The 14,994-nt window shown below is 44.0% G+C and overlaps 1 protein-coding gene across 1 annotated transcript; it reads right to left on the minus strand.

The window, feature by feature from the left end:
- Positions 1–12,464: 12,464 nt before the first annotated feature.
- Positions 12,465–14,503, minus strand: LOC123944215 (cytochrome c oxidase subunit 8A, mitochondrial-like). The gene is made up of 2 exons (XM_046009103.1): positions 14,351–14,503; positions 12,465–12,790 (listed from the first exon to the last, which is right to left on the minus strand). The coding sequence occupies exons 1-2, from the start codon at positions 14,462–14,464 to the stop codon at positions 12,695–12,697; spliced, it is 210 nt and encodes a 69-aa protein (XP_045865059.1). The 5' UTR covers positions 14,465–14,503; the 3' UTR covers positions 12,465–12,694.
- Positions 14,504–14,994: the final 491 nt, after the last annotated feature.

Here is a 14,994-nt window from a genome sequence, read left to right on the forward strand (position 1 = left end):
TATTCTTGGTTGTGTGATTGTCTCTGTGTTCAAGAGGTACTATTAGCTTCTACAGAAGACTCTGGCAATGGGCTACAAATAGGTGTTCTTCGCTTCTTGCTTCCTAACAGAACCCTCATTGTTTTGGGCAGTCATATGCCCAACCAGCTCAAGCTACAGATCCTGATTGTACTAAATCAATTCTAATTCCAGTACTTCTTTTTCCCAGCCTCCCCTGCAGCTAAGTCTGGCATGTAACAAACTTCTAGCCAATGAGATAAAAGTGGAAAACTACTGAGCAATTTCTGGGAAATCTTTTACTTTATTGTAAAAGGAACACTTATATGAGGAGAAGTCAATGGTACTGCCTCCTTTCCTTTCTTCATTCCTTTGACATGGATGTAATGCCTGGAGCACAGCAGCCATTATGTGACCATGAGGCTATACACTAATGATGTTGAAGTGCGAGTATGAAATTGATTTGTGGATAGTTTTATTTGGGTCAAACCTGACAAACTTAAAACCACCTCTAGACATCCTATAGTGTGATTTAATGAAATGTTTTGTTTTTGCTTTTGCTTTTTGCTTGAGCCACTATTAGTCATACTTGTCATTACTTGTTAAAGATTTCTGAGAAATGTGGCCAGTGTGTGAACACTGTAACTGTTTCCCACATCCTGAATCCAGGGATTATGGTGGAGGAATGGAAGACTCTACTGGATGAGGTGAACCAGGAGCTTATGTCTTTGACCAAAGTAGCTCCTTGCTCCTATGTGTTGATGGCCTTTGTGGCCACTGACATTATTTTTAATCTCATGTGCTGCCAATATGACTGACTACAGGCGGATACCTCTCTTGTCCTCATCTTGACGTACTAAGGGGAGGAAAACAGAGAGCCAGTGTCCTGCTCCGACTGAAATACCTCAACAAACCACGTTCAAGTAGCCAGACAGCTTTCTTTCTGCTTCCCGTATCTGCCATTTCTGAGCTTAGAACCTCTCAGCTGCTCTTGACTTCTATAAGCAGCGTTCTCTTGCATGTGGTTTCTACTGTGGTTTCCTCCTTCAGTCTAGCCTCATTCTCCTTCTGTCCTTTAAGAGTTCCTGATCACTTCTGGTCTACCGAGAGCCCTTATTACCGTAGTGGGCACGTATGCACACACAAGCATGCGCTTGTGTCCGCCCACCTCACGCTCGATCCAATGGCTACGACGTATATTCACACCCACAAAAGAGCCAAACTTCTAAATATCTAAACCCTCTTCTAAGAATCTTTTTGAAGAAATAGCAGAAGGGTAGTCAGGCTTTTATACTCCCAAGTTTTTCTTTCCGGCAGCATTAATAAGATGAAGAGGATGAGTACCTCAGAAAGCATTAGAATCTTTCCAAGAACATGACTTTCTTTCTGCTTGATTAGAAGCATCTACCTGCGTAGGGGTAGACGAGGAGGTGTGGGAAGGAGAAATACTAAAGTTGACAATAATTCGTCATTTCTAAGACTTACATTTCTTTGAAATTGGGTGTGTCCCGTAGTCGATGTTGGCTGACAGTAGCTGTTGGCTTGGCCACAGTCATGACACGGTTGTCATTGTCGGCATATACGCAAACGTGGTCTGAAAACCTTCTATTAACACCTTCTGTAAGGCTTCTAAAAGGCTGGGGAGGGGCAGCATGAAGACTTCCAAGATGGGCGTCAGCAGAAAATTCCAGAGGCAGTGGCAGTCTCTGGGTTACGAGATCCTTCGTCGATGATGCTCTCGATGCGCAGACAACTCTTGAGTTGGAAAGGGATTCAGAAGAAACCTCTGCATCCGTCTCTTCTGCAAAGAAGTCTTAGGAACACTTTCCAATTTATTTCACTTCTAGTGTCCTTTTTACCGATGCACAGGAGTGATATATGATAAAAACGTATGTCTAAATGAGCCCAAAAAGAGCTTTTTCAGTAAGTATACACCAAAATTCTAAACTATAAGAAAGCATTGCTCATAACTTAATTGGCAGCTTGTTTTTTTTCTTGGGAGAACCTAAAATAACAGTGCATCTTACAACCCATGGCGTTCATTGCAGTGAAATGCAAAATTACAGAATGAAGAGTGAAAGAAGGAATTAATATCCAGCTTCTGACATTCAGAATAGAATTATGCAGCAAGACATTAGCCTTGCAAAACAGGTGTCTGTCTTAAAAGATCTAAATTATTTCCTTTTGATCCAAGGTACCACCCCGCAACCCCCACCCTCCTTCAGCATTTCAACAGCGGACTTAGAACTTAGCCTGTGGGGTCCTCCCTAAGTGGAGGAGATAATCCTTCTGGAAGGCAGGCCTGGAGGCTTGCTCTATGAGGCAGGGACCGAGGCAGAGCCCAGCGGAAGCCTGCCTGTGTCAGGCCCAGGGAAAAGCAGGAAGATGAAAGCAGTGGAGGAAGGGGCAGAGGGAGGAGAGTACGTTAGGCAGAATGAGATGGGAGATAGAGAAGTCAGTAACTTCTGACACCCACGATGGGGGGGTGAGGGGGTTTTCCTCTCTTCCTGCTCGGAGCCCCTAGAAGAGGTCACCTCCGAGAAAGCCCTGTAACTAGCCCAGGCACAGTCCCAGGTGGAGGGGCCCTGGGTCTGTCTCCCCCAGCCTCTGTTCTGCCCCCACATGGGGTCCAGGCATAGCTAAGAGGGAGCCGTGATTTGCTGGAGGGGATCACTGTGATGTGACATCACCCGAGCCCCAGAAGGGACCTGAGGAAACCCATGCCCAAGGAACCCCCAGCCTCCCTTCCACCCCTACCCCGGGGATCCCAGAAGCCACACTCCTTCCCTTGTGTCCTGGCCTCCATCTCGGCAATAGTGGGAGACTGGCCATTTTTCTCAGAGAGGCTGAGCTTCCCATATAAGGATTATTGACTAGGAAGCATATTTGAAAGGTAACTTTTTTTCTCCTGAGACTACCCAGAGAATAGGATATGCGGGAGACCCGTAAAAATGAAAGCACTCCATTTTTGTCTTCATATCCCAGATACAGTTGAATTTCTTGACCCTGTTACATTTATAAAAGTGAAAGCTGGAAACAGTTTTGATGTCCCGCTGTAGGAGGATGGTTTAGCTGGTCATTATACGGGCATCAGATGTAACTTTTCACGGTCATCAAACTGACTTTTCTGGACTATTTTAATGAGACAATAATTGGGAACCAGAAGTAAATGTGTATACTGAAAGACCTCAGTTAGATATAAAAAACAGACCGGAGGAAATTCACTAAAATATTACGTGTGGTTACTCGGAGAAGAGAAGTATGGGTAATTTTAATTCTTTATCCTTCTCTGTAGTTTCCGAATTTTCTACAATGAGTATGTCCAGCCGAAAAAATAATAACATTGAAGTACAAAATCTTATATAGCAAATGTCACAAATGGGTTTCTGAAGGCCCTTGCTCTTCTCAAACATAACCACCTGCGACAGGATGTGGGCCACTTGACTGAGGGAGCGATTGTGGGAAATGATCCCTTTTTCCCTGTTCCCTAATATCCAGCCCAAGTATGACAGTTTTGGGGGGAAAACTGGCAGGTTATGTGTGTAACACTAGCCTTCAAAGCAGAAATATAGCAGGACAGTCTCCAGGACTGTCCCCAAACCGTACCACCCAACACCACCCATTTCTTGATGAATACGTCAGTGACAAATTTCCCATTCACACCGTCTCTGGGCTGGCAGCTCTCGGACGACCCCTGAGTCTGGCATTCTAATCCCCAGCGATAATTTACTTCTCCGTAAGGACCTAAGACAAAGAAAGATATAAAGACGAACAAAATTTGACCAGATGAAGACAGCCTGTCTGTTTCATCAGGCAGAACAGTGTCCAGTGGTCAGCAGGGGAGCAGGGGAGTGTGGCCAGGGGCCCCTGAAAGGACACTCAGCCAAATCACCTGGGCCTATCCTGCCTCTCTGCTCTGTTAGATTCCCTTACAGGCAGCATGACCACTTCAAATATGAGGACTTTGGTTTTCTAAAAGTCAGCGTCTTGCAAATAGCACCAAGGATTAAAAACACCAAACACCATGTGGGGAATCTCCAACTCCACATCCCCCCTGGGCAGACCTATGCCCAGTGGGGGGGCTTCTAGTCTAGGGAAGAAGCAACTTGAATCCCTTCCTTGAAACAGGCAAGTTTCAGGTTCTCTGGGCACACCTGGGTGAGCAGCAGCAGACCGTCATTTGGAAAAGGACCCTCTTTAGCATTCTGGAACGTGAGTTCCAGAATCCCCTTAAGGATACCTTGCTTCCAAGGTTGGGGGACAGCTAGTGTCCCTCAGACTGTACCTTAGCATGGAGATTCCTGCTGGGCAGAGAGAGACCTGCCTGGGAGCCCAGCGCCACCACACCCTAAGCTTTGAAGGTCAAATTTCACCCCGGGGGCTCTAATCTGTCTGGAATAGATCATACCCCTAGGAAAATTGGTGTCGGAGGAAAAATTCAAGGTCAAATGGAGAAGAGTGACAAAGGGAAACTTGCCTTATTCGTATTGGAATATCCCCTGGAGCTACAAAAATGGAAATGGTGTGGTACTACGCAGACAGTTCCGTGGGTCAGAATAAAAAGCCAAGAGATATTTGCAAGTATAGAAAAAAAAGAAAAGAAAGAAAAAACGGAAAGGACAAAGGGAGCATTGCAAGGAGGGATGTATTTAGCTCTGAGTGTAATGACAGACTGGGGAGGGGAGGGATATCAGGCGCTGCTACCGATGGATAAAAGTCGGTTCATATTTAGTAACTGTGAGTGCTGTGTCTCACATATCGGTAAGTGTACTCTTTAATCTCTTTAATCACCACCCCCTCTCTCCCCCACCCCGCACCCACCTCTCTTCTGGTAGCCATCAATTTGTTCTCTATTACTCTCTAGCTCCATCCACGTGATTGCAAATGGCAAGATTTCACTCTTTTCTGTGGCTGAGTGATGGTCCATTGTGTATCACACCCCATCTTCCTTCTCCCTCCATCAGTCGGCGGACACGGGCTGCTTCCATAGATCGGCTATTGTATATAATGCTGCAATAAACATAGGGGTGCCTGTAGCCCTCTGAATTAGGATTTTCGTGGGGAGCCTGGGTGGCTCAGTGGGTTAAAGCCTCTGCCTTCAGCTCAGGTCATGATCGCAGAGTCCTGGGATGGAGCCCCACATCCGGCTCTCTGCCTGCTTCCCCCTCTCTCTCTGCCTGCCTCTCTGCCTACTTGTGATCTCTGTCAAATAAATAAATAAATTAAATCTTTTAAAAAATGAATTAGGATTTTCGTATGTTTTGGGTAAATACCTAATAGTGCAATTCCTGGATCATAAGATAGTTCTATTTTTGAGGACCCTCCGCACTGTTCTCCAGAGCCGCTGCCCCAGTTTGCATTCCCACCAACAGTGCACGAGGCTTCCCTTTTTCCACATCCTCGCCCACACCTGTTGTTTCTTGTGTTGTTGGTTTTAGCCCTTCTGACAGGTGCGAGGTGATATCTCCTTGTGGTTTTGATTTGCATTTCCCTGAGGATGAGTGATACTGAGCATCTTTTTATCTGTCTGTTGGCTGTCTTCATGTCATATTTGGAGAAGTGACTATTCGTGTCTTCTGCCCACTTTTTTAAATATAATTTTTAATTTTTTATTAACATATAATGTATTTTTATCCCCAGGGGTACAGGTCTGTGAATCGCCAGGTTTACACACTCCACAGCACTCACCATAGCACATACCCTCCCCAGTGTCCATAACCCCACCCCCTCTCCTGACCCCTTCCCCCAGGAACCCTCAGTTCGTTTTGTGAGATCAAGAGTCTCTTATGGTTTGTCTCCCTCCTGATCCCATCTTGTTTCATTTATTCTTTTCCTACCCCCCAAACCCCCAAGGTTGCCTCTCAACTTCCTCATATCAGGGAGATCATATGAGAGTTGTCTTTCTCCGACTGCCTTATTCCGCTCAGCATAATACCCTCTAGTTCCATCCACGTCACTGCAAATGGCAAGATTTCATCTCTTTTAATGGCTGCATAGTATTCCATTGTGTATATATACCACCTCTTCTTTATCCATTCATCTGTTGATGGACATCTAGGTTCTTTCCATAGTTTGGCTATTGTGGACATTGCTGCTATAAACATTCGGGTACACGTGCCCCTTCGGATCATTACATTTGTATCTTTAGGGTAAATACCCAGTGGTTCTGCCCACTTTTATATTAGGTTATTTGTTTTTTGGATATTGAGGGTTTTTTTTTAAGATTTTATTTATTTATTTGACAGAGAGAGAGAGAGCGCGCGCGCACATAAGCAGAGGGGAGGAGCAGAAGGAGAGGGAGAAGCAGGGTCCCCTCTGAGCAGGGACCCTGACATGGCCTCCATCCCTAAGCCGAAGGCAGATGTTTAACTGACTGAGCCACTCAGGTGCCCCAAGTGGTGTTGTGTTTTATAAGTTCTTTATATATTTTGGATACTACCCTTTTAATTGGATATGTCATTTGCAATTATCTTCCCCTATTCAGTATGTTGCCTTTTAGTTTTGTTGATTGTTTCCTTTACTGTGCAGAAACATTTCATTTTGATGTGGTCCCAAACTTTATTTTTATTTTTTTGGGGGGGCGGTTTATGTTTAAGGAATCTCTACACCCAGTGTGGGGCTTGAACTTATAACCTGAGATTAAGAGTCCCATCCTCTACTGACTGAGCCAGCTAGGCACCCCAGTTTGTCTTTGCTTCTGTTTCTGTTGCCTCTGGAGATATATTTAGAAAGAATTTGCTACGGCTGATGCCAAAGAAGCTATTGCATGTGCTCTCTTCTAGGATGTTTATGGTTTTGGGTCTCACGTCTAGGTCTTTAATCCATTTTGAGTGTTTTTTTGTGTGTGTGGTATGAGAAAGTGGTCCAGTTTCATTCTTTGTCTGGAGCTGTCCAATTTTCCCAGCACCATTTGTTGAAGAGACTGTCTTTCTCCCATTGCATATTCTTGCTTCCTTTGTTAAATATTAAATTGACCATATCATTGTGGGTTCATTTCTGGGTTATGTTCTAGTCTGTTGCTCCATGTGTCTATTTTTATGCCAGTACCATACAGTTTTGAAGACTACAGCTTTCTAATATAACTGGGAGTCTGGAACTGTGATGCCCCAGCTTTGCTTTTCTTTTTCAAGGTTGTTTTGGCTATTTGGGATCTTTCGCAGTTCCATACACATTTTAGGATTGTTTGTTCTAGCTCTGTGAAAAACGCTTTTGGTATTTTGATAAGGATTGCATTAAATGTGTAGATTGCTTTGGGTCATATCGACATTTTAACAATGTTTGTTCTTTCAGGACATCTGGCTGGCTCAGTTGTTAGAGTATATGACTCTGAACTGTTGTGAGTTCAAGCTCCACGTTGGGTATAGAGTTGACTTAAAAATAAAACCTTTAAAAATCTTTTTTGTTCTTCTAACCCATGAGCATGGAATGTCTTTCCATTTCTTTGTGTCATCTTGAATTTCTTTCATCAGTGTTTTATAGTTTTCTGAGTACAGGTCTTTCACATCTCTGGTTAAGTCTCTTCCTAGGTATTTTTTTGTTTTTTGGTGCAACGGTAAATGGCATTTTCTTAGTTTCGCTTTCTGCTGCTTCATTCTTCATGTATCGGAATAAACAGATTTCCGTACATTGATTTTATGTCCTGCAACTTTACTGAATTCATTTATTAGTTCTAGTTGTTGTTTGGTGGGGTCTTTAGGGTTTTCTATGTATAATAGCATGTCATCTGCAAATAATCACAGTTTTACTTCTTTCTTACCCATTTGGGTGCCTTTTATGTCTTTATGTCATCTGATTTTTGCTGTGGTCAGAACTTCCAGTAATATATTGAATAAAAGTGGTGAGAATGGACACCATTGTCTTATTCCTGACCTCAGGGGAAAAGCTCTCAGCTTTTCATCATTGAGTATTTTGTTGGCTGTGGGTTTTTCATATATGGCCTTTATTGTGTTGAAATATATTCTCTCCAGATCTATTTGCAGAGGGTTTTTATCATGAGTGGTTGTTGTACTGTGTCAAGTGCTTTTTTCTGCATCTGTTTAAATGATCGTATGGCTCTTATCCTGTCTCTTATTGATGTGACATATCACATTGGTTGTTTTGCGAATATTAAATCACCTTTGCATCCTGGGAATAAATCCCACTTGATTGTGTAGAATGATTTTCTCAATATATTGTTGGATTCAGTTTGCTCATATTTTGTTGAGGATTTCAGCATCATATTCGTGTTCTCTTTTTCTGTAGTGTCTTTGTTTTTGGTGTCAGGATAGTGCTGGCTTCATAGAATGAATTTGAAGCTTTACTTCCTCTTGTATTTTTTTTTTTTTTTGAATAGTTTGAGAAGAATGGGTATTAACTCTTCTTTAAATGTTTGGTAGAATTGGAGCGCCTGGGTGGTTCAGTTGGTTAAGTGTCTGACTCTTGATTTTGGCTCAAGTCATGATCTTGGGGTCCTGGGATCGAGCCCCATGGAGTTCTCCCTGCTCAGTGGAGTCTGCTTGAGGATTCTCTCTCTTCCTCTCCCTCTGCCCCCCTCCTCTCTCACATAAGTGTGTGCGCTCTCTCTCTTAAACAAATAACCATATTTTACTTATTTCAGGGGGTACGTAGAGGAAAGGGGAGAGAATCTTAAGCAGACTCCATGCTCAGCCCAACGAGGGGCTCAATCCCACAACCCTGAGATCATGACCTGAGCTAAAACCAAGAGTGGGACGCTCAACCAACTGAGCCACCCAGGAGCCCCTTACATAAATAAATCTTTAAAAATAGATAAATGAATGTTCAGTAGAATTTGCCTGTGAAGCCACCTTGTCCTGGGCTTTTGTTATTTGGGAGTGTTTTGATTACTGAATCAATTTCATTGCTGGTGATTGATGTGTTCAAACCTATTTCTTCCTCCTTTGGTTTTCATAGGTTATATGTTTCTAAAAATTAATCCATTTCTTCTAAGTTGTCCAATTCATTAGAATATCATTTCAAAATATTCTGTTAAAATTGTTTGTACTTTGGGGTGCCTGGGTTGCTCAGTAGGTGAAAGCCTCTGCCTTCAGCTCAGGTCATGATCTCAGGGTCCTGGGATTGAGCCCCGCATCGGGCTCTCTGCTCAGCAGTTAGCCTTCTTCCCTCTCTCTCTCTCTGCCTGCCCTTCTGCCTACTTGTGATCTCTCTCTGTCAAATAAATAAATAAATCTTTTAAAAAATTGTTTGTATTTCTGTGATATTGGTTATTTCTCCTCTTTCATTAGTAATTTTGTTTATTTGGGTTCCCCCCACTCTTTTTTAATGTATCTTGCTAGAGATGTCTCAATTTTATTGTTTTTTTCCTTTTTTTAAATTTAAATTCTAGTTAGTTAATATATAGTGTAATATTAGTTGCAGGAGTAGAATTTTATTAATTTTTTCAAAGAATAAGCTTCTGGTTTTATTGATCTGTTCTACTGTTTTCTTTGTTGTTGTTTTAGTTTTTATATCAATTTTTTCCTGCTCTAATCTTTATTATTTCCTTCCTTTGCTGGGTTTGGGTTTTTGTTTGTTGTTTTTTTTCTAGCTTCTTTAGGTGTAGGTTTGGCTTGTTTATTTGAGATTCTTCTTGCTTCATGAGGTCGGCCTGTGTTGCTATAAACTTCCCTCTTAGAACCACTTTTGGTTCATCCCAAAGCTTTCAGACTGTTGTGTTTCCATTTCCATTTGTCTTCATGTAATTTTTTATTTCTTCTTTGGTTTCTTGGCTGACACATTCATTTTTAAAAATTTTTTAATTTATTTCTTATTTTTTTTAAATAAACATATAATGTATTTTTATCCCCAGGGGTACAGGTCTGTGAATCTCCAGGTTTACACACTTCATAGCACATACCCTCCCCAATGTCCATAGCTCCCTCCCCCTCTCCCAATCCCCCCTCCCCCCAGCAACCCCCAGTTTGCTTTGTGAGATTAAGAGTCACTTATGGTTTGTCTCCCTCCCAATCTCATCTCGTTTCATTTATTCTTCTCCTACCCCCCTAACCCCCCATGTTGCATCTCCACATCCTCATATCAGGGAGATCATATGATGGTTGTCTTTCTCTGATTGACTTATTTCACTAAGCATGATACCTTCTAGTTCCATCCACGTCGTCGCAAATGGCAAGATTTCATCTCTTTTGATGGCTGCATAGTATTCCATTGTGTATATATACCACATCTTCTTTATCCATTCATCTGTTGATGGACATCTAGGTTCTTTCCATAGTTTGGCTATTGTAGACATTGCTGCTATAAACATTCGGGTGCACGTGCCCCTGTGGATCACTACGTTTGTATCTTTAGGGTAAATACCCAGTAGGGCAATTGCTGGGTCATAGGGTAGTTCTATTTTCAACATTTTTTTTTTTAAACATTTTGAGGAACCTCCATGCTGTTTTCCAGCGTGGTTGCACCAGCTTTCATTCCCACCAACAGTGTAGGAGGGTTCCCCTTTCTCCACAACCTTGCCAGCATCTGTCATTTCCTGACTTGTTAATTTTAGCCATTCTGACTGGTGTGAGGTGATATCTCATTGTGGTTTTGTTTTGTATTTCCCTGATGCCGAGTGATGTGGAGCACTTTTTCATGAGACACATTCATTTTTTTAATAAATATTTTATTTATTTATTTGGCAGAGAGAGACAGAGAGAGAGAATGCAAGTAGGGGGAGTAGGAGAGGGATAAGCAGGCTCCCCGCTGAGCAGAGAACCTGATGTGGAACTCAATCACAGGACCCTGGGATCATGACCTGAGCCGAAGGCAGCTGCTTAATGACTGAGCCACCCAGGTGCCCAATCCATTCATTGTTTAGTATCATGTTATTTAACCTCCATGTATTAGGGATTTTTTTAGATTTTTTTCTTGTGGTTGATTTCTAGTTTCATAGCATTGTGGTCAGAAAAGATACATGGTATTACTTCATTTTTTTTTGAATTTGTGGAGACTTGTTTCAGTGCTTAATATGTGATCTATTCTGGAGAACGTTCCATGTGCACTTGAAAAGAATGTACATTCTGCTGTTTTAAGATGGAATTTTCTGAATATGTCTGTTGAATCCATCTGTTCCAGTGTGTCGTTCAAAGCCATTGTTTTCTTGTTGATTTTCTGTTTGGATGATCTGTTCATTGATGTGAGTGGGATGGAAAAGTCCCCTACTATCATTATATTACTATTGATTGGTTCCTTTATGTTTGTTATTAACTGTTTATGGGTTTGGGTGTTCCTATGTTGGGTGCACAAGTATTTACAATTGTCATATCTTCTTGTTGGATTGTCCCCTTAATTATTATATAGTGTCCTTCCTTGTTCTTGTTACAGTCCTAGTTTTTTTAAAAAAGATTTTATTTACTTATTTGACAGAGGAAAAGAGATCACAGGTAGGCAGAGAGGCAGGCAGAAAGAGAGGGGGAAGCAGGCTCCCTGCTGAGGAGAGAGCCCGATGTGGGTCTCGATCCCAGGACCCCCGGACCATAACCCGAGCCGAAGGCAGAGGCTTTAACCCACTGAGCCACCCAGGCGCCCCTACATCTCCTCACTTTTAATCTGTAGGTGCCTTTTGGTCTGAAAGGAGTCTCTTGTAGGCAGCATATATATAGGCCTTGTGTGTTTGTTTTTCTTTAATCCATTCTGTCACCCTATGACTTTTTTAAATAGATTTTATTTATTTATTTGACAGACAGAGATCACAAGTAGGCAGAGAGGCAGGCAGAGAGAGAGAGAGAGAGAGAGAGAGAGAGAGACAGAGACAGAGAGGAAGAAACAGGCTCCCTGCTGAGCAGAGATTCCCAACACGGGGCTTGATCCCAGGACCCTGGGATCATGACCTGAGCGGAAGGCAGAGGCTTTAACCCACTGAGCCACCCAGGCACCCTGATGGTTATGTATTTATTGCTATTTTGTCACTTGTTTTGTGGTTGTTTCTATTGATTTTCTCTGGTCCTTTCTTCTCTTTTTGTCTTTCATTGTTGGCTTTCTTTCATGATGTACTTGGATTCCTTTCCCTCTATTCTTTGCACACCTATTACTGGTGATTACCACTACATTTGTGTAGAACGTCTTCTGCACGTAGCCGTCTATATTAAGTTGATGGTCTCTTAGTTTAAGCCCCTTCTGTATTCCTCTTCCTCCCACATTTTAGGTGTTTGGTGTCATGTTTTACAGCCTTGTATTTTATGAATCCCTTGACTGATTTTTATAAAACCATTTATTTTTACTGCTTTTGTGATTTTTACTTTTCATACTCTCATTTTCCACTCTAAGAATCCCCTTTAATATTTCCTGCAGGGCTGGTTTAGTGGTCATGAGGTCCTTTAGTCTTTGTTTGTCTGAGCAAGTCTTCATCTCTCCTTCGATTCTGACAGGTAGCCTTGCTGCATGGAGTTCTCTCGGCTGCAGATTGTTCCCTCTCACCACTGCGAATGTGTCATGCCACTCCCTTCTGGCCTGTAAAGTTTCTTTTTTTTTCGGAAGCAAAAGGTTTAAGTAGACTTTATTATCACAAGGAGGGCCCTACCGAGCAGGGCCTCATAAACCAATATACGTGGTCCCAAGATGTCACCAGGAGAAATGGAAAGGTCACGATTGAGGAAGAGGGTCACTGTAATTGAAGGACATGATCCGGCCAGGAATGCAGCAGACATGATCAGGAGAGGCCAGGGGTGGTCAGGTCACAGGGTGAGGGACAGGACAGCCCCTTTCACTCCCGCTTCTTGTAGCTCTCCAGATGCGACAGGACCCAACCCGCTGGCAGGAGGCAACACAGGAAGCAGGCGGTGAGCCCAACAGCGACATCCTACAGGGCACAAGAAAGAAGGAACCCACAGAATAAGGACTCCCCTAGGCTTCCCGTCATCTGAGCAGTCTTCCCAGGCAGCAGAAATCCCCTTTCAGGGGCGCCTGGGTGGCTCAGTCGTTAAGCATCTGCCGTCGGCTCAGGTCATGATCCCAGCATCGTGGGATCAAGCCCCATATAGGGCTCCCTCTCCAACTCCCCCATACTTGTGTTCTGTCCCTCGTTATCTCTGTCATAAATAAAATCCTAACAAAAAAAAAAAAAAAAAAAGCCCCTTTCAGGGAGTCAGGATTCCGGCTCCAGAGGAGGGACACAGTAGATCCAAGGCCTTCTCTAGGCCTTGAGGTAAAGGATCAGATATGGGGGCGGGGGTGGGGAGCAGCCTGGGTTAGGATCCACAGAGCAATCAATCCACCACGAGATGATAAAGTGAAGGGACAGAAACAAGGATTTAAACCTGTTTGGTCTACTGGGAGCCAGGAACCTCGCACAGGCTAAGGTAAAATGTACTTCCCTTTCTTTGCCTTAAAAAAACCCCATCTCTTCTGGACGTTTGGCTGCCTCAGTCAGTGGAGCATGGAGCTCTTGACTTCAGGTTTAGAAGTTCAAGCCCCACACTGGCTGTAGAGATTACTTAAAATCTTAAACAAAAAACCCCAGAAGAACCCCTCTCTTCACATCTTCTTTCCAGGACTGCTATTCAACCTTTGAAGCTGGGGACAAAAGACTTTTCACAGCCACCTCCACGTTCCCCACAGCAGTTAAGATCACAGCCAAGTTGGTGGTTAGACCTGAGTTCAAATTACTTCTCTGCTACTGCAGGTTTGACTTCTGACAACTGAATACAGTGCTCCTAGATTTCGGATCCCTCGACCACCAACTAGAAAGGGTGGCCCTTTGTTCTCAGGGTCCCAGGGACCTGCGCAGCAGCCTTGCTAGTGCCCAGCACGCAGCAGGCACTCGGCAGATGCCAGGTGCAGTTAGGGTCACTACCGTTTCTTCAGTCACAGAGCTCTTCGGCCTCTGATCCTCACAGGGGCCCGCTGACTTGGATTCTCAAGACTGGCATTCAAGGTCGAGTTCCGCCGCCAAGGCAAATGCATAAAAGCGCCAAACAGGTGAAAGTCATTTAAGGTTAAACTCTCCCACATTTCTGGAAATTACCAAGACCCACCTTCCCTAATAATGAACAGCGGCAACAACCATCATCATCGCTGACAGTCGTCAGGCACCCCCAGTCAACGATAAGGCTTAGAGAGACGGCCAAGGGCTCGAGACTGCACAGCGTGTAAGCGACAGGAATGTGACTGGCAGGATCTGACCCGAGATCTTGGGGTTGACTGATCCTCGACTGTTGCCCGGGCACTGTCCCTCTCGTTTACGCCCTCCAGACACGCTCGAGCCAGCACTGCCGCCCCCCGCTAGGCTGCGGGCCGCGAGGTGCAGGGCAGTCTCAGGACTGCCGAGGTCCAGGGTGCCAGACCCGCCAGCTCCGAACTCGCCGCAGGACCCCAGTCTGTCCCGCTCCATCTCCCGTGCCTTTCCCGCCCCACTCCTCACCATGGTCCCGAGCTCCTCCCGCGGCGGCTTGGAATGCATCTGGGCACGCTGCACCGGGAGCCTCCGGGTGAGACCCGTCAGGCCCCTCAGCAGCTGCACCGTGGGCAAAGACATAGCTGCACGGAATGACTACGGAGAGTAACGCGCAGCAGCCCAAGGTCGGGAAGTCTGGCCTGTAAAGTTTCTGATGAAAAATCCACTCATAGCCTTATGGGGTTTCCCTTGTTAATAACTATTTTCTCTTCCCTTACTGCTTTTATTTTTATTATTTTTAAAAAGATTTATTTATTTCAGAGCGAGAGAGAAAGTATGAGCTGGGGTGGAGGTTGGGGGGAAGGAGAGAGAGAAGCAGACTCTTGCTAAGTGCAGAGCTGGATGTGGGGCTCGATTCCATGATCCTGAGTTCATGACCCGAGCTGAATTCAATAGTCGGGTGCTTAACCAACTGAGCCATCCAGGCACCCCCTCTCTTGCTGCTCTTAAATATTTTTCGTTACTTCTACTTTTTGTCATTATATTTGTTTATTTTTAAGGAAGCTCTACGCCCCATGTGAGCTTGAACTCATGACCCCAAGATCAAGAGTCCCGTGCTCTACCAACTGAGCCAGCCAGGCATCCCACTTTTTTTTTTTTTTACCATTTTA

Source organism: Meles meles, chromosome 6 (assembly GCF_922984935.1).
Source record: "Meles meles chromosome 6, mMelMel3.1 paternal haplotype, whole genome shotgun sequence".
Classification (NCBI taxonomy): domain Eukaryota; kingdom Metazoa; phylum Chordata; class Mammalia; order Carnivora; family Mustelidae; genus Meles; species Meles meles.

What these genes read in the sequence shown, in the direction of transcription:
- LOC123944215 (XM_046009103.1), bottom strand. Translation starts at nt 14,464, where the DNA reads ATGTCTTTGCCCACGGTGCAGCTGCTGAGGGGCCTGACGGGTCTCACC. An exon ending in GGGAGGAGCTCGGGACCATG is followed by an intron (nt 12,791 to 14,350) that starts GTGAGGAGTGGG and finishes TGTGCCCTGTAG; the next exon opens with GATGTCGCTGTTGGGCTCAC.